This window comes from Danio rerio, chromosome 20 (assembly GCF_049306965.1).
Source record: "Danio rerio strain Tuebingen ecotype United States chromosome 20, GRCz12tu, whole genome shotgun sequence".
Taxonomy (NCBI): Eukaryota; Metazoa; Chordata; class Actinopteri; order Cypriniformes; family Danionidae; genus Danio; species Danio rerio.
In genome coordinates this window covers 36,036,027-36,056,175 of record NC_133195.1, presented here as the reverse complement: position 1 = coordinate 36,056,175, position 20,149 = coordinate 36,036,027, and the positions used below count along the sequence as shown (strand labels likewise).

Sequence of the window (20,149 nt, the reverse complement as noted above, 5' to 3'; positions counted from 1 at the left end):
TCATGTACATTGTTCCCTTTGCAGTTGAGAGAAATTTAAATATACTTCCAGATCAAAATTAATCTGAATGCATTTTGAGTGTTAAAATGATGCGTCAGATAATTTATTTTTTATAATTCTTTTCCTTCCTAAATAAAAATACACAAAATGAAACCAGATCAACTTCAGATTGTCTATGTTTCTTCATTAAAGACAAGAGGCAGTCAATTTAATTGTCACTTTCTAAAGCTGAAGAATCACCTAAGTTGTTTCGGCTATTAAGAAGATGTCAAACAATAACTGAAGAAAACAGAAGCGTATGCTGTTTAAATTTATTTGACCACTTGCATGACCAGAACACAAATGCTTTGGAGAAAACATAACAAAACACTGCCAATAAGTGCACAAGCAATTCATTTGTTATCAAACCACATGAACCAAAAAAAAAAAAAAAAAAAAAGAAAATTAATTACATTTACTATGTAAGCCATTGGCAAGTTCTAGACATCTAGTGTCTTCAATTGCAGTTGCTTTAGCATGACATGTGCAATTGCTGTTTTAGAAGGCTTTAAAGAGCTGGTTGGGTAGATAACCCAGATGAAGGAAGGAAGTTTGAGCCTCTCTCTCCAGGTTGGCCAGTTCCTGTACGGTCGGGGCCAAAATATCCACATGGCCCTTGTAAAGACCACCTGGTGTATGTGTATGAGAAACAGAGTTGAGTGACAGACATTAAGAAACTGCCCTATAAACAAGGACATCAGAAAGAAACTCACCTCCTGTGGCCCTGCGCTGGCCGTACGTCACTTTACCATCAAATTCATCCACAGGTACTTTAATGTCAGGTTCACACTGAGTAATAGTGCATTTCAGATGCTCCTCGATATCTGACAACAACTACAAATTGGGAAAAAAATCCTAAGTATAAAAAGTTCATTTGTTTGTGCGATCTTAGGCATGCTTACAATTCTCACCTCTTTTTCATTGTACCAAATAGTGCAGCCTCCATTCTCTTTGAGTCTGGTGTTATAGCAGCCTTTTCCTCTGCTGGCACAAACATGGTACCACACCTGTGTACATAAACACATGCACAAATGACATTTCTATACCACTAGAGCTGTAGAAAAAAATCGTTTAAGAAATCAATTCTCTCTTCTCACTATTCTCTTATAAATAGATTGTAAGCTTAGTTTTAAACAGCAGATGGTGCGTATTGGATGCTCTGCTTGCTTCCAATTCCTTAAAAACACCACTTGAACCTTAAATAATTTATAAAATACATCCAAGCGGTTGTTAACAGATTATTACATGACTGTTTGAAATACTTGATTCTGATTGGTCAGTCATGACATTCTTGGATAACAACTGTTCAAACTAGTAACACAGGCAGGGTACTGGGTACTTCGAATCCTTTTGACTGTTGGTGAAAACGTTCACATCCATATGTTTGTCTCCATTTCACTTACGGCTGCCGATAAGCCTGTTTACAACCGATTACAACCGCCTGAATGTACTTTATGCCTTACATAATGGCTAACAGGCTTATCAGCAGCCAAACGCAAAATAGAGCTTGAAGGGTTTTATTCTGTGAAAATAACGATGTAAGTTATTAAACTTATTACGCGGATACTTGCCACTAAAATGTAAAGATTAGTGACAAATAATGTTCTGAACCATGTTAGTTTATTAATTTTTTAATGAAATGCTAAGCTGACAAAAACTGAAATGGTTAAATGGAGCATACACTAACACACATAATATCAAAGCACAAGATGGCACCAAAAAGTCAAAAACAAGAGGCTTAGCAGACATGCATATTTATGGATGTGAACTGTTAATGATGGTAAAGTTGATTCAAAGTACCCCGATAAGCCTGTGTTATTAATTTCAGCAGTTGTTTTCTGGAAATAACATGCCTTGCAATGTTGTGACAGACCAACTAGACTCAAGTATGCCAGAGAGCCATGTAATAATAATTAATAAAGTTGGGAAAGGTTTAAGTGAATAACAAGAGTGCATTTACATTATTATTTTGACATAAAAGCCAACTTTCTAGACTGAGCTGAACACACAAGTGCTATTCCTGGAGATCATTTCAGTGTACAGTTAAACCTTGCCTCCATCTGCTCTGCTGTTAAAAACTAAACTCAAAATCTATTCAAGAGAGAATATCGATGCATTTTGAAAAACTCAGAATTGATTTTTTTGCCACAGCTCTATATGTAAAACTAGCTGTGCTTTACTTGCTGCTTACCTTCTCTTTCTCCATTGCAACCAGTGATATGGCCAAACCCATCCTGCAGTGACACAATCAATGAATGATTTAGTTTGATTCAGATGGTTGTTTTCATATTAAATGATAGAATATAGAATTGTGTCCATTACCTGTCTGCTCGGCCAACTCTTCCAATGCGATGAACATAGTTCTCCTTCTCATCTGGTAGAGTTACATTTATCACTGCAAAACATAATTTAAAAAATAAATTTTTTTGATAGCCTGGTAGTTTTTAAGTGAAATAATTTTACTAAGTCATTTCAAATTGCACCCTTAGTAAGAGTCTAAGTTAACTAAATCTAAAATCATAAGATGAAATAAGATTACCATAAGGAACACCACGGACATCAATTCCTCTAGCAGCCACATCTGTGCAAATCAGAAATTTCACCTCCTGTTTCTAAAGTGTGGATCGTAAAATAACACATTAAAATGACTGTAATTACTACAGTACATTTCTTTTTAGTATTGACATTTAAATCAGTTTAGTTTTTCCAGTTAAACTATTTTATGGTTTCCTTAATACACCATAATACCACAAAACACTGAACAATGTACAAAATGTTTAGTTTTCCAGTGAAATTACTTATTTGTTATTAATAATCAAGTTTGAACTGAGAAAAATAATGCTCAAAGTATTTAACATTATAGTTTTAATAACTTATTTCTAGCAACAATTTGTTTTTGTCTTTGCCAAGATGACAGTGGGATTATAGCAGTTTAAAGTGCAAATTAAAGGCGTAACTAGGCTAATTAAGCAAATTTGGCTAATTAGCCAAATCATTGGACAACAGTGGATTGGTCTGTAGCCAATCAAAAACAATAATTGCTCAAGGGGGCTAAAAGGTCAGTGTATCTTTTGGTCATTGGATTTTCATTTTAGAAATGGATATTGAAAAACAAGTCGTTTTTTGATTTTCGTTTTAAAATAAAAACAAAAATTAAATTTTAATGCTAATTTCAATGTATTTTAAAACGAAAAAAAAATGGCACGTTTTTCAGTTTCATGGTGAAAAACGGAAAATCAAAAAACGCACTGAATTTCAATTTTCTATTTTTTAATTTTACAAAGTTTTTTAATATCTGTTTCTAAAATGAAAATACAATGACCAAAAGATACACTGACCCTAATAATATTGACTAGTTATTAAATTTTTTTTAAATATTGTTTTTTTAAAACATTCTTCAGAATGAAAATATTCTAGGAAATACTGTGAAAGATTTCCTTTCTCTGGTAAACACCAGAAAACTTATGAAAAATAATTAATTTCACAGGAGGACTAACACTTTTTTCCTTGATTGTAAGTATGCATGCATTAACCTAAAAAGTGGTTAGTTAGGGTTACTGCATATAATTTACTGTTACTACTATGGTAATTACATGCAACAAGGATGCTGTAAAATAAAGTGCTACTTTATTAATTCAAAGTTAACTTTGTTTTCATTACCTTGAATCGCTCCAAATTATACTTGCGTTCATTTGGTTTTCTGTCGCCATGAAGGCATACACAAGAGAACTGGTGTCCTTTCTTATCTGGTCCTGCAGGAAAAGCTGACTGTTAAATGGAATGTTATGGCTGTTTATTAAAGATGCTAAAAGCTGGTGTGTCCACCTCACCTCCTCCTTGCTTGATGAAGTACTGCTCCATATTATCACAATCGATCTTTGTCCGGCAGAAGATGATGGCCTGATCCATCTTGTGCTCTTTAATGGCTCTGACTGTGTACTCCCCCTTTAGGATCTTAATAGCCTCAGACCACATCTCTGATAAAGCCATAAAACAACATTGCTTTATATCAGGGCAGATCAAGGTCCTTTTCAAATGTTTAGAATACAATAATCAGATTGTTACCTGGGCTGTTGGCTCCAGGTCGTGTGTCGTCCTTTGCATGAACTTCATCAGTCTGTGAAGAGTCATAAAAATCACAATTAAGATGTAAAAAAAAAAAAAAACAATAAATCTATATTTTATGATAAAAAAATCCTCAAATGTACTCAGATTCCACAAGTGTACACAAATGCATATCCTATTTTTGCATCCCAGCTCTGTTTGGACCTGGTCATAATATTTTTCACCTAAAACCATATTTTATCAAATCAGTCAAGTGAATGTCAAAAAAGATTTCAAAAGTTCACACTTAGCTGATGATTGATCATAAAGTGTGTTCGGCATGCTGTCCTGGGAGAGAGCCCAGAGCTCTCAAGATCCGAGCCCAGGGCTCCCTCCCGTTTTTAAGGTAAGAGCGTATGAGGTCAGATATATCTTGAGAACTCCCCTGCTAATTTATGGCTAATGACAAATAGGAATAGCTGATTAAGAGCTCATCAATGGTGCTAATTTGGTTTGGTCAGTTCACTTATGTCGCATGTGTTTGGACTGTGGGAGGAAACTGGAGAACCCGGGGAAACCCACACAAGCACGGGAAAACATGTAAACTCCATAGAGAAATGCCTACTGCCCAAGTAAGGATTTGAACCAATGACATTCTTGCTGTGAGGCAACAGTGCTAACCACTGGGCTGCCTTGCTGCCCAGTCAAAGAAAAGGAGGGAGGAGTAGGGGTGGAGGGGGGATTCTTCAAGACAAAGATATTGAGGTAAGAAACTGGTTATTTATAGTGAGTTAGGAATCATCCGATTGGTGAATCTTGCATAGCTTATGCAGGACCAGCTGTGGTCAATCATGAGCATGTGATCCTCGCGATATTAGTTTCTAAATAAACTTAAATGTTTCCATGTTTGACTGTATTCATCTAATTACATGTTTAAAAAATGTGTTGTGTAATCGATTACTTTTATTATTTTTCAAGAAAACTACATTAAACAAATAAAACACTATTGAAGTAAAAAAAAAATGTGTGAAAAAAGTGCTCAATTGTTGTTGTTGTTGTGCTGCAGTTATTAAATAGGCATACACATTCATAATTTTCCTCGAAAATAAAACATTTCAGATTCCCAAAAGTGTGTAAGATATGCAGAATTATTATTCATTTTCTGACACTAATATAACTTCAGATAATTTATTCAAAACTTCATTATACTTCATACATAATTAGCTGCAAATTTACCGGATGTGTAATGTGTAGTCTTTATGAAAAGTTATCTCTTATAAAAAAAAAAAAACTATTAATGATTAAAACATTTGCAAAGTTTACTGAAGCAGGTATATACAGGAATCAGAGTAAAATTCAATAATGTTTAAGACATTTTAAAAGACTCTTTCTATACATTTTAGGACCTCGTTATTACTTTGGGATTCAACCAATTACATTGCAGACATTTTAACTTACAGTATATTTACTAAATACTGAATGTAAGAAGCTAAACCCGGTTATTTCCCGCTAACATGGAAGCGCCGCTGAGCGCGGATGACTCGTGAGTCTCCGTGTATCTGTGTTTGGTTTGCACTCAGTTTACCGCTTTTCACCCAGTGCAAACACAGATACACAAACTGGAGCGCGAAGCAGCCGTCAAGATCAGTCGAGTCATCAAGCAGATCCCTCGGCTCGTCTGTGTTTGTGCTCAGTATACAGCGGTAGGTGAACTGATGACCTTCTCGGCCAATCACAATCATTTCTGTTGAACACGTGAACGCAGTGGCAAATCAGCGCTGTTTTAAGAAAGGCATCAACATTGCCTTAAATGTTAGCGTTAAATGTTATTGCCGGTTTTTCTTTTAATTCAGTATCGTGACAAGTCTAATACAGTAAAAGAATCAGTTTATCAACTCGAGTTTGATAAATGGCATCTAAAACGTGTGTTTGGGAAACAAAACGTTTGCTAACTAGTGCCATTTCCCTTAATGTAGCTAAAAATTAGCTCTGATATGCCTTTTTACATTCACCATTCATTCAGAACGGACCTTCAGGTCACCTGGAAGGCGGAGAAATGATAAATTTGAGTCACTTTATCTTCGCTGATAAGATATACAGCCAGGTACACAACATTCCTATATGACTCCCAATGATACTTCCGGGTTTCTTCCCACCGCAGCCTCGATTTCGTTTTTGAAAATGGCGGCCGCATGAAATCAGTCTATAGAACTGCATGAACAACGATGTTGCCTTGGTTGCTGCAGTAAACAAATCAGCACCATGTCAAATCTAGCTGGATTTTCTCGATTTCATAAACCACACAGCATTTCAATATTCGCAGATTAATTTCAGGCAGAGACAGCACGGTGGCTCAGTGGTTGGCACTGTTGCCTCACAGCAAGAAGGTCGCTGATTTGAGCTTTGGTTGGGCCAGTTGCTGTATCTGTGTGCATGTTCTCTCGGTTTTGGCATAGGTTTCCTCTGGGTGCTCTGATTTCCCTCACAGTCCAAAGACATGCGGTATAGGTGAATTGAATAAGCTAAATTGGCCCAAGTATATGTGTGTGTGTATTAATGTTTCCCAGTGCTGGGATGCGGCTAGAAGGGCATCCGTTGCATAAAACAGATGTTGGATAAGTTGGCGGTTGATATGTAAACATATTATGATCATAAAATATATGCACCCTTATGTGGTTCTTCCCCAGTCTCTCCCAAAGCTTGTCGTTTTTTGGGTTGACTGTCACCACCACATGATGGACAGTTTCTGGTACAGAATCTTCTCCCTTCAGATCCACCCATGTGGGGAAATGCATGATCTTCTCTGAGAGCTTCTTCACGTCAAATGAGTGCAGCGTAGCAGAACAAACAATCACCTACAACACAAACACAGGTTCAGTCATGAGAAACTGCAGATCTGACAGCTCTTCAGAAAGCAGAACTGTAGAGCTGGGATGACCTGTAGTCTCTTGCCGTCTGAGGTGACCTGAGGGATTTGGTTGTAGATCCTCATGATGAAGTCAGTATTGCCGGCCGACAGGAGCCCGTCCTGAACACATTTATTCAGTCAGAAATTATTTGGTTGGAATACAGCAAAAATGGTTCATAGAAAATGTGAAATATTAATCAAAAGCAACTTTTATTCAATCAGAAAACTTTTAAAACCACTATTAAATCATTAATATTTAAAACAATTTAAAATAATATAAATAATTATTTTATTTTATTATTTATCATAATTATTATTTAATATTTAAAATAATTTAAATACTTGTATGATAATTAATTATTAATAATAAAATGACTAATTTGTAATTAATGTATTCTTTGAATAGAAAATAAAAACATAAATATTTGTTAATAATTTTAAGTCTTTTACTTCTACTTTTATTAAGAAAAGAAGCATAAAATTTATCAAAAAGCAACATATTGCTTTAGTCAGAAATTATATATATTTTTACTACAAATACACCAAAAGGAATTTATTAATTATGAATAAAATTATTAGTTTGTAATTTATTTAAATTAAAAATAAAAAATAGTTTGTAAAAATAAACCTTTTGTAACATTATAAATATCTCTTACTGATACTTTTCACAAACTATAGTTTTTTGTTTTACAGTAAATACCTTTTAATACACATTTAACTTACAGGGTTGATTTTAGTGAATGCTTAGACCATGTTTGGTTAAAGATACACATACAAACTGTAGTAAATCTGACATGCTGCCGATAGAATTTGCATTTATGCCAAAGTATTCTTTAATGTTAAACTGTAAAGCATTGCATAAATAGAAGCGTTCGACATACACACTCATCCAGCACCAGGAAACGGACTTGGGAAAGATCCAGCTTTCCTGTGGATATGAGATCATCCAGTCTGCCTGGGGTGCCGACCACAATGTCAACCTTAAAGAACAAAGTGATTTAAACAAACAATTTAAAAAATAAGTATAAATTCAGTATTTCGGTCTCTGTATTATCGTCTGAATATGTATAGTCCAAACCCTCAATGTATGGTCACAATTTTCATTTATTCAGAATGAGGCCATTATGTGTCAAGAATATTTCAGTAAAATGATCTGTGAAGTTATATACATTTTTGCAACAAACCCAACAAAAATGCAATTTCTGTATGATTCAAATGATTGCAATCCTTTTATTAATCAAACATCGCTGTATATGCGTATTTTCTGTTCAATTAAAGCGTAGGAAGCGAGGTGAGGCAGCACCAAGCTGTGCCTCACGTCAGATTGCCTTGCACACTGGGTTGAACGTAAGCCTTTTGCTTACTCGGTGTATGTTACCAGTGTAATGCTTTATTGAAATGTTTTTATACATTGTAGACATTTTTATTGTATGCCCTCACTTTGCATATGATAGGTAAAGTATTTCACATATGTCTATCACATATTTAGTGTTAGGATCTGACATAAAGCCGCACTGAAAAGACATGGGGTGAGGCAGGCAGTAGCTCTGCAGCAATGAAGTGGGCACACCTGAGCTCACAGTTATTCTTGTTTAGTAGTTGCTCTTCTTACACGCAGGAGTAATTTATGTTTTGCTCTGACAGACTGCAAAAATCAAGGATGTAATGTTAATATCTCAGCTCAAAATCTTCTTAAAATTGGCTTTTTTAATCAAAACGTAAATAAATAATGGACAAGCAATGCCGGAGCTAAAGGGCTTGCTTTAAAGGACAGGACAGAAGATAACTCAATCATTTCAAGTCATTCAAGACATCATTTAAGTGAGAGAGAAAGTGAGAGAGAAAGAGAGAGAGAGAGAGAGAGAGAGAGAGAGAGAGAGAGAGAAAGAGAGAGAGAGAGAGAGAGAGAGAGAGAGAGAGAGAGAGAAAGAGAGAGAGAGAGAGAAAGCTAGCGCATCTGCTGTGATGCAGTGTTGCTTGTTACAGGCCGTCTGTAGCATCCACCTTGGTGTTTTTTTAGGAGGCATATTAAATAGCTATACATTTTACATTCTTCCTTGGCCCAATATGTACCAGCCATGTGTATAGAAAGAATGCTGATATGATATATGAAACACAATCGGTAGTTGGCAAATATATTAGGTGCATATATGTTTAAATATAACCCTGAAAGAGTCGTGCCTTACCAACCACAAACCTCAGCACACGTCACTGCCATACAGTATGTACATGTAGTTAATTAACATTACTCAGTAGTTAACCAGCTCCAAAATGCTGCGTTGCATGTCTACATTTATGAATAGATTTAATCAAATAGAAACTGAAACTGAACACTGTAACAAGGACAACTTAAAATAAACTGTAACCAACTATTTTCATTATAAACAATCAATAACAAACTCAGACATCAACAGACACTCACCCCGCTTTCTAAAACATTGAGCTGTTCTTTGGCAGCCACTCCTCCAATAATCAGAAGTTCTCTGCAAAAGACATCAGATCATACACTGTGATAAAGCCAAACTTCTCAGTTGATGCTACAATAATGAAAGTCTCACCCCTGTCACTCTCTGCTCACCTAAGTTTAGGGTTATCCACATACTTCTTGAACTGATTGACATTATTGAGGGTTTGTTCAGCCAGTTCTTTAGACGGCTCGATGATAAGAGCTCTGGGGGCGTTGGAGCTAGATTTGACCTGAGTCACTTTAGCACTACCTGAGGACAAAAAGAAAAAAAAAAACATGCAGACAGAACGTGAGGAAACATTAAGACAAGCCCTGCAGGCAGAAACAAGTGAGTGCTATTTGAAGCTCACCTGTCTGGCTGGATTTGACCACATGACCTTCTGGAGCCTGGTTCAGGGCCACATATCCGTCTTTGGGTTGGTGTTTGAAAGCTTCATCGCCAAAGTTGAATTTCAGTTCAGCATTCTACATTTGATGGAGACAAAAACATCTTTTAATAACAGATGGTGTGTAAGAGAAATGTTATGTAGCAATCTTGGAAATGAAGGAGAAGTGTGTTTGTGTGAGAGATACCTTTAACACACAGGAAGCAAAAAACGGCTGGCTTCTCAGCTGCTGAGGGATTTCAAAAGCCAAACCCAGATCATTGCCTGTGAAAGTCAATCAAATATTAATCACAGTGGCTTCTATTTGTATTACAGTTGATACTGCGATATTAAACTTTTATAAAGGTTTACTGATGTGCAAAAGTTTGGGTTAAGAGTCCAGTAAAATAAGTGTCTTGCTCACCAAGGGTTCATTTATCAACACAATACAGTAAATAAAATGTATAAATGATCAAACATATATTTTATACATAATTGACACATACTGTACTTTCATACTTTTTTATTTATGTATTTTCCAAATATTTATTTGTAATTGTAATTTCATTTTGTTTATGGGGGAAGGGTTGGGAAAACTATTTATTTTGATTTTTCTGTAAAACTATCTTGCTATTTCTATAAAAGTTTAACAAACAAACAACAGCAACGTGGATGTTTATTACAATTTTAATTAAATGTTTGCTGTTTTAATGGGACATTCTACTAGAAATGTACATTTTCACTTGTAAAAACATGACAGGGCCTGACTTAAGCTTGTTGTCCTCAAAAAAAAAAAAAAAAGTAAAAATTCAACAAAACAAGCATAAAGTCAAACAATTCAACGATAGAGCACATCCTTGATCCCTGTAAGCTTCTTCTCTATCAAATGATGTCACTTCCTAGTCATAGCCTTAAAGATGTATTGCATGCCTTGTCTTGTTTGTTAAATTTAATGCAAATGTGACAGGACTGACAGAAACATGGGGCCAATTGTAAATTAATTTGTATGGTATTTTTGTTGTATTCATTTGTAGAATTTATTTAGAATCTCCTGTTTTTAATCAATTGTTGTAAATAACAAAATAAAAACTCAGTATTTCTAAAGTTATTTTTCTAAAAAACAGTTTTTAGCATAACAAAACTATTAAAGCTGAAGGTATAATTGGTCTGAGAACAAGAACGATGACAGGGTTTGTACATTTGTAAAGTGTTTTTGCTAAAGAACAAAAATCTGAGAACCAATTAACAGAACAACTGACAGAAATCAACCATCAGTCCATTTAGACATTTTTGGGATTAAATCATTTTTATTCACTGTATTTATGTTTTTATTTTAGGGACAGATAATTTATGTTTCTGGTATAATGACCCTAATACATTTTAAATGTACTTCATGTACATTTATTCATGTGATGTCAAAACTTTATTTCCATAAAGATGTACTGTTATTATTATCATCATCAAACAGAATTCTGGTTCATGTCATGATTGAGTGTAATTTTTTCCATATAATAATAAGTAAATATAGAAAAAGTATGTGGTGTCAATTTAACCTAAATAAACATTTGCAGTTTGATATGCTTTCTCTCTCTATTACATAATGACTATCTATATCATACTCTGCCTGTGTCTGTCTGTATCTATCTGTCGGTCGGTCGGTCTGTCTGTCTGTCTGTCTGTCTGTCTGTTACTTTTATGAATTATCTGTATCTGGTATTCAGTAGTGTGCTTAACTCTGTAATTTTCTAAATTAATATAAATGATCTGAATACCATCTCTAACTCTGCATAGCTCTACATAGTGGCAGAGTGCAACAAGAGACTGAATTTTGAAAAGAAAAAGTTTTATTTACTAAAACTAAACAGAACCCTACCATTTTTGGAGAATGACACATGGCCTTTTTCCAGATCTATGTAGCATCCGATAGTGTCGTGCATTGTGAACTCCTGAGGGGGTAAAATTAAATCATTATCAACGTACTAAAATTTGAGTCAAATAAAATGCCTCTGTTATATCGTACTTCTCCATAACTATCAAACTGCTTATTGTGAGATTTCTTTCCAGTTCCTCCAAAGCCAAATCCATATTTATCAGTTCCTAAGAAAGAGGAAAACAGAATAAAAAACAATACATTTACTAAAGGGATGACATAACTAGATCATTGAATTAGTAGATCATAGAAATGAGATCATGATGAAACATACCCAAGTCCAGTGATGCCTGGGCAGTGGACCAGCCCACCCTGCACAGCCCTTGATCGTGACAGGCAACTTCATAATAATACCTCCCTAGGGGGGAAAGTAATGTAAAATAACTTTTCAGGACTAGACAAAAAAAAATTTTTTTTTTAAAATATATCTATTTTAAACCTTTTGTGACCGCTTTGGTGGTACGACAGCCATGCCATTCTTTGAACTCCCTGCTCTGACAGCACAAGCCATCTGATCCAATAGCTGAAAAATAATACATACTGTAACAGTTATGTTGCAACATAACTAGGAAGTATCCACATGAAGAGTTTAAAGTCAAACTAAGCCTTTCCCATATAAGTGCCAACACTTACCAAATGCTGTACTTCTATCAAAGGGGTTCATCTGCCATTTACTGAAAACTGTAGTGAACAAGAAATCCAAATTTATCAATAATTATAAGATCATTTATTTGCTTTTATTCTGTTTTAAAATAAATAAAATAAAAACATACTGTATGAATTTTTAATCAACATGCAATATCTAGCACATTGAGCGTTATGTCGCTTTGCTTGTAGCTTTGAACAATTGATAAGTATTATTTGCATATAAACTATAGTACACTATAGTATTTATTTATAAACAATTTATTTTTGTAATTTTATTTTTGTGTATATTTTTATTTAACTTTTTTTTGTTTTAGTAATTGTTATGGTCCTGTTTTAATTCATTTCAGCTTTATTAGAATTAGTTAAAATGTTAAATGATGTTAGGTCAGCCTTTATGCATTTAAGCATTTATGACTGATTAAATATCAATGCAAACTATATACACAAACATAAATGAGTTTAATGACATAAATACAGAAGAAAGTTTAATACCTGCTCCTCCTGTCTTTACCGCGCTGCGTCCTTTTTTTCCCTCCTGCAGGTCCTTGATGGTTTCATAGACTATTTGGATGACTGGAATACTGAAGGCCTACAAGACAACATTAATGTTTTATAATCGAATTTCACTGTTTCCTTACATATCAACAAATAAAAAATACAGCTCTGATATGTAGCATTTTTATCACCCCCACTGAAAAAAGCAACCTCCACCTCCTTTAACTAGAACATTAATCAAGAGACAAAGCTGAAACTGTGATCCTTGGTGATTTATGAAAAATGTATTAATAGTCAATGGCTACGAGCACTGTTTTCCATCTCTGTCATAAATAACGTTCAGTTTCTTGCACAGTTTTTTTTGCTTCATAAGGCATCAATGTATTAGCATGGGGCACGAGTACTATTTATTTATTTTTTTTGCTTTCAAAGTGCTTGTAGCTTTTCCCTTGGAAGGACAAAGGACAACAGCTAAAATTAGGGCTGCACAATATACCATTTCAGCATCAATATTGCAATGTGCGATTGTGCAATAGCCACATCGTCGCATCTGCAATGTCATTTTGTGCATAAAACAACATGACCAACAACATGACCTAATCTAACAGGTTCTAACGATGTGAAAGACTTTCATTTTATTGTGATTTTAAGGCCTGTGACTAAGATTTCAAGCTAATTTAAACTATTTTGGGCACAAGAAATTATAAAGTTTACAACTTTAACAAAGATGATTTGTGTTTACTTATCTATACAATAAAGAAGTGTTAATTTACATTTGATTATTGCTTGTTGAACCTCAATGCTAAGCCTGCAATGACTTCACCGGAAACCATGAAGCACTGTTTATTTATTTTTTATCTTTGTTGTATTGTTTTCATCTATGCATTGTTACTATGTACAGCATATTTTATGTAGATGCACTCTGAATACCAATCAATGTAAAATGATGAATTCTTTAATACATAGCAATGTCAGTTTTTTTTCCCCAAATCGTGCAGCCCTAGCTAAAATCACACATGTTCAGTTATAAATGGGTAAAAGTAACACTATAGTTCAAGCTCTAACTAGTGGCTTATTATTTGCCTATTGTTAAAATACTGGATGTTTATTAGAACTTATAAAGTGCATATTTTGCATGATCTTATTCTTCATTTCTAATCCTACCCAATCCCACATACCTAACAAGTACCTTAACAATTATTAATAAGCAGCAAATTAGGACTTCATTGAGTCATAGTTAGTTTGTCAACAGCAACAAGTGTACCTTTAAATAAAGAGACCAAAAACAAATGTCCCATACTTACTCCAGTTTTTCCGCTTCCAGTCTCAGCAGCCTACAAAAGATGTAAATGCATGGTAAACAGCTTTTATACTCATAAAACAGTTATATATGATTTTTATGTAAAAGTTGGTTTTATGTTCAGGGATTTGGGCTCTCAATATAATATAATTATTATAATATAATATATATTTTAGAAAAATATTCTTTGCAAATTCTAAATAGGGAAATTACATAAGCAGCCAATGACCATTAAAGTACAACATTGTTCTGTCACATAGTTGTTAGTTATTTATTATAGTCATACTTACATGCGACTTCAGACTGAATATCCAAAGTACCATGGTAAACCATATAGGGACGGTTGTCACTGAATGAATGTGCGAATATAAACCCAACTCTACCTCATTGATTTGCAATGCATATCAGATCTCACCATGAGCACGTCTCCTCCACCCAGAATCAGTGGAATGGATTCGGCCTGAATGTCCGTTGGCAACCTAAAAGTGACCATCAAACCGTCATCTACTTAATTTATACAAGCATAACAAATATATTAATAATACACATTATGATGTAAGATCATTAGAACTCACAGCCAGTCCATTTCTTCCACCGCCTGTGCAATTTCTGGCATCACTCCCATTTCTGTAAGGCAAAACAATAAGATATAGGTTCACAGACATTCGGCGTTTTATTAAATCCTTATTCTTATAGGTCTCACAAATACGTTGACAGATAAATCTCACCGCCGAATGCTGCCATGGTGTCAAACTCCTGCGAGCCTCTTCACCGGAAGTGGCGTAAGCTAGTTTTGACAGGGTACAAGTTAGAAACGACCCGTGCGGAACACGCTTTCCCGCATCTGTTCCGCTTATCTTATTTTAATAATAGGAAACGTAGACTGTTTATTGTAGCGTCTTTCGCGACAAATAAATAAATATAACAAAATTAGTTAGAGATACTATAACAAAACAACCTACGGAGAACCCGAAGCATTAAATACAAGCATAAGCAGTCTTTTTATTTGTACCTCGCAGGCCGCCGTAGTTTGACGTGTGCGCTCTCTAACGTTAGTTCATTGAAAACATGGCAGGTGATATTATTCTAGAAGACGAGGAGGAGAACATTTTATATGATTTACTTGTTAACACGGAATGGCCGCCCGAAACAGACACTCAGGTTTGTGAAAATACGCTTACGTTATTTGAATAAGTTATTATTATTGGAATATCCGCATGCTTTTAATTAAACCGTTTCTGCGCAAGTAGTTTTGAGCCACGTATCCAAGTTCATCATCACCCAGGGTTTATAGACAGTGTGTTTTTTAATGTTCTAAATAGCTCTATGGTGGTTTAAAGCTTTTCATATGCGGTATTTATTTGCATGTTTGTTGTTTTGCTGAGCTGTTGCTAGTTGTCGCGTTTCAACTGTTCAGTTAACAGACTGTTGACAACTGGTTTATACAAATATTACATGAGTGTGTTTTATTTTCAGCTGCGTGGACTGAAGGAACACAACTCTTCACTGGTTGCAAAAGCCGTGACAGGTAAAGAGATGTACAGTAATACATTATGACTGCAATATATGCCAAAGTTATTGTCATTATTGAATATGTCTGAAAAGTTGAATAAAACGTGACTATAATTGCCAGTGTTGTCTAGGTAGGCCGCTCGCATGTGTTTGAGGCAGTCGTCATTTCACTTTGCAGAGAACATGTGTTTCAATATGAGTGTTTATTTGGCTTACAGGTTTACTGAAGATTAGATAAACTTCTTTGGGATAAGTGTGCTAATCACATCTTTAGTGGTTTTACATTTTGCAGACTTGATCAAGTTGCTTGTACAGTAAACTTGTTTGTTGAGTCAGATTAATTGTGATTTTAAGGTGGTATGCTGGGAATTGCTGTATTTTTCGTTGCATGAGAAGTACTTTATCATTTTGTATTTCATTTTGAGAAAAAAAAAACTCAATATAATGATTTTTTGTTAGGTTTTTATAGCATTAAATAAAATAAATGTGATTATACAAAAGTGTTAATTTATATTGTGCTGCACTGTGATCTTTTTATATATTATATATTTGGTTCTTAATCTTTTTACATCAAGTACCACCTTAAAAAATATCTCTCCAAGTACCACCATAATGACTGGTATTGAAGTGCAGTAGCATAGTAGGCCTAAATATGCAGCTACAGCTCTGCACAGTTTAAAAATGTGGCAGATTAATTCTGATTATTATTGTTATTATTACAAATATTTGTTATTGTCAGCCATAATAAATATACCATTATAATAAATATATCAAATATAAACCATTATGAGTAGCTTGAACATGATCACTGTACTGTGTGCTTACAGGTAAAATAAATAAATAAAATGCCAACATTTAAATTAAAATGTGCTTTTAAAAGTAAATTAAAATTGCACTGTTCTTAAAAGTAAAAAGAAAACTGCTGTATTTAAATGTAAAGTATTAACATATAGTAGCCTATATAAGCTACATGTCATCATATTGATATAAGCTATATGTCATCATATTGATAAATAAACTCTTTGTTAAACTCTTAACTTGTATTTTAAATATATACATTTGATTTACATATTTAAGTTAGAAACTAGATCTGCTTACTGTATGTTAGCATGGGCTTTGTGTGTCAGAAAAGCAAGTGATTACACTGTACCTGTCAACATTGGAAAATAAAAATACGAGATACACCCCCAACAACCGATACAAATATGGAAGGAAATTAGCTTCAAATGATAGAATACACAACAAACATTGGAAAATTGAAATTAAAATAAAGGTTTAGCCTATTAAAATCAATTTACTGATCAGTGTTATGATACATGTCAGTGTTATCGTACGTGTTAAAGGGTTAAAAGTGTGTTCATTTTTTTACTTTAATTATTCAGCGATTCCTCTGTGTACCACTAGAATGAAGCCTGCGTACCACTACTGTTATACGTACCATAGTTAGAGAAGCACAGTATTATATGTTACTGCTTGTACTTATGTATATACAGTAGTGGATTTATACATCATCAAATGATTCTTATAATATTGCAGACAAGATTTAATTAAAAAATAAATAAAAAGTGTTTCTTAGAATAATTTAATGTTTTTGGTTTTTACTTATCTTTGTGTTTTTGTCTTTTTTGTGTTCTATTGCCGTTGTTATTATTGTTAACTTAAACACAAACAAATAAACAAACAAACAAACAAACAAACAAACAACCAAGCAAACAAACCAAAGTGAAATAAATAAGATGCCAAACAAAACATTTTTAGCAATTTGAACTGATATTAGGTAAAATAAATAAATTAATACAAAAAAATACAATCCATTTAGCACAACTATCACCTTCAATTTAAATGTTGTTATCATCATCATAATGATATATGTTTGATTACATTTACGACACTTATCTACTCCATTCATTCATTCATTCATTCATTTTCTTTTTGGCTTAGTCCCTTTATTAATCAGGAGTCGCCACAGCAGATTGAACCGCCAACTTATTCAGCATATGTTTTACGCTGTGGATTCGCTTCCAGCTGCAACCTAACACTAGGAAACACCCATACACTATAGCCTATTTAACTTATTTAATTCACCCGTAACACATGTCTTTGGACTGTGGGGGAAATTGGAGCACCCAGAGGAAACCCACGCGAACATGGGGAGAACATGCAAACTCCACACAACTGACCTATCCGGGGCTCGAACCAATGACCTTCTTGCTGTAAAGCGATCGTGCTACCTACTGCGCCACATTGCACCACTTATACTCTTCTCACTGCATTTAAAAAAGTACTTTATCTGCATAGAAGAGTTCATTCTTGCAATTAAATTAATAACAATATTATTCTAATAATGGAAAAACATTTTTATTTATTTTTTTATCAAAAGCAACCTTTACGTAGTACACCAGAGTCAGACAGGTTCTGGTATGTTTTATTGTTTCAGAATAATTTAAATACTGATGGTCATATATCCTGTTTCTGAGGAAATTATTTGACATTGACAGGTGTTTTTTTTTCTCCTGAAGCAGGTTGTATTAGCGTCTAGCATCAACAGAGAAACAAAATGGCTACTGACTGCATATGCTTTGTAAAAGAAATAGCTAAAATGCCAAGACCAGTTTAATGTAGAATTAATCTGAATTTTGCAAATGTTTGCATACTTGCTAGCTTACTAAACATTAGCATATTTGTTGGTTGTTTGTTGTGTTTTTCTGTTTATTCAGTTATTGTCAGTTGGCAATTAGCAGTTTTTTATTGCCACTGTCACGTTAAATCAGTCCGGCAAATTAATGTCTGGAATCTGTTTGCTTAAAGTTAAAAAGATTTTGATTGCTGTTTAATGTCTAATGGTGTTGACTGTAAGGGAAAGCTAGATAAGAAGCTATTTTTAACGTAAAAGGTGTACAAAGTGTAAACAGTTTTTTTTTGTTCCACTTTTGATGAACCAATGAAAATCCCTAAATAATATGGGGTTAGCGTCATTTAATATATCATCCTCAAGGAGTTTATCCAGTAAACTTGCATGTCAAATAAAGAAAGTTTAATTAATCTTTTATTTTAATTGCTGTATTTGAGTTTGTATTTGAAGTTTTAGTTAACAATAAGAAACCTGGTTATATTTCTGGGGTCCGTTCTACGTACGTGGATTACTCAGTTAGCTGGATTTGGATATTGACGATTTGACACGATCCAGGATCGTTTCGTTCTTCAAAGCTGATCCGAGAGTTGTTGTCATGGCAACAGATCTGCTAGGTCAAACCTGATCGGGAGCAGGTTCAAATCATATAAACAGGATTAGATCGGCTCAGTTCAAGCAAAGATAATACAGAAAGTATGTTCCCAATTCTGATATTTTCTTACAATAAAAGTTATATACACTTGGGAAAATAGTAAATATTTTTTAACTATATATATATATACAAAAGTTATAGTCATTAATAAAATAAATAAAGTTATACATATTAATAAAACTTATGCAATCTGCACCCGCGAAATGAAAATACAAAGACTGCCACCTGGTGGTGCAAAGAGAAAACTTATTGATATGAACTTTTTAGATCGCTTTAGTACAAATTGTGTATAATAGAAATGCACAATATGTGTCTTTTTTTAAAAGCAATAATACATTTATGCAGTCATAAACATGTTTTGACAGTTAATATGCCAGTGATGCTTCACAAAAGTTGCAGACGCCTTTACCAATATCAAAATGCTTTTGGAAACAACCAGTTATTCTTTACACCGATTAAAAAACGGTTACTATAATAAAGGAAATCTTTTCTAAATGAAGAACTAAATACATTGATTTGCATTGAAATACATGATGAATACTCTTGTCTTGACAAATGAAAGTGTAAAGCCTGCAGCTCACAACAAATGTGAAGTTACTGCGTGTCATATTTAAAAAGCCGTTTACTGGTAATTTGATGTAATTTTGCTCACATGGATAATTGAATATTAATCAGATGATGTCATTACGCTGCTGTGCCGTCAGCCAATCGTTGCATTGCTGATCATGATTTCGAGGATCGATAGATCTGTCCTTAACAACAAACGCAGCGATCTCAGATCAGTTCATCCAGATATTCTAATCTGATTCGCGAACTTGTTTGGAGAACCAAATTAGCGAGAGATCAGTTATCAAGATTAAAAGATCCAGGATCTGCCAAATCATCTTAGATCATTTAAGCGAGGTACGAAGAACGGACCCCTGGTGTCTGTATAAGCTGTTATGTTTTTATACATGAACAGTTGCTCTGCTGCATTAATATACCAAAGAATTTTTAGATTACCGAAAAATCTAAAAAAAAATATTGTCTTACAGGACCTTTCAGGTTTTTTCTGCACTACCTTTGGTACAGGTAAATGTCTTATTTTACAGTAAAGGTTACTGTCCTGATGTACTGTACTGTTGGTGAAATTTGAATAATGACTCTTATCTTAAATT

At 34.1% G+C, this 20,149-nt stretch overlaps 2 protein-coding genes across 9 annotated transcripts in view; one reads left to right on the top strand and one right to left on the bottom strand.

Annotated features, from left to right (window-relative positions):
* Nucleotides 1-511: 511 nt before the first annotated feature.
* Nucleotides 512-14,974, bottom strand: ddx1 (DEAD (Asp-Glu-Ala-Asp) box helicase 1). Its single transcript, NM_001197324.1, has 26 exons — nt 14,925-14,974; nt 14,772-14,823; nt 14,612-14,675; nt 14,201-14,230; nt 12,894-12,990; nt 12,387-12,434; nt 12,193-12,276; nt 12,028-12,111; nt 11,844-11,920; nt 11,697-11,769; nt 10,032-10,108; nt 9,809-9,923; nt 9,570-9,708; nt 9,414-9,474; nt 7,873-7,971; nt 7,022-7,111; nt 6,750-6,938; nt 4,105-4,156; nt 3,870-4,016; nt 3,700-3,791; nt 2,579-2,651; nt 2,362-2,434; nt 2,231-2,273; nt 951-1,046; nt 753-873; nt 512-668 (listed from the first exon to the last, which is right to left on the bottom strand). Exons 1-26 carry the CDS (start codon nt 14,938-14,940, stop codon nt 538-540), a joined length of 2,223 nt encoding a protein of 740 aa, NP_001184253.1. The 5' UTR covers nt 14,941-14,974; the 3' UTR covers nt 512-537.
* A 276-nt stretch (nt 14,975-15,250) lies between these two features.
* The window catches only part of nbas (NBAS subunit of NRZ tethering complex), a 378,367-nt gene continuing 373,468 nt past the window's right edge, over nt 15,251-20,149 (top strand). For 7 of the 8 annotated variants that reach the window (XR_012395546.1, XR_012395545.1, XR_012395547.1 and 4 more), the window contains exons 1-3: nt 15,251-15,357; nt 15,673-15,724; nt 20,027-20,063. Coding sequence is in view for 4 of the 8 variants with exons in the window: in XM_073932555.1 (XP_073788656.1) it covers nt 15,265-15,357; nt 15,673-15,724; nt 20,027-20,063 (182 nt within the window). In the remaining 4 variants the exon portion in view is untranslated. The remainder of the gene's footprint in view (nt 15,358-15,672; nt 15,725-20,026; nt 20,064-20,149) is intronic. The other variant, NM_001044807.1, reaches the window with a different exon arrangement.

Excerpts from the sequence above, each read along its gene's own strand:
- ddx1 (NM_001197324.1), bottom strand. Across the intron at positions 14,231-14,611 it reads GTGGAGGAGACGTGCTCATG|GCTGCTGAGACTGGAAGCGG; the intron begins GTGAGATCTGAT and ends CATCTTTTGTAG. Across the intron at positions 9,709-9,808 it reads GGTCAAATCCAGCCAGACAG|GTAGTGCTAAAGTGACTCAG; the intron begins GTGAGCTTCAAA and ends TTTTGTCCTCAG.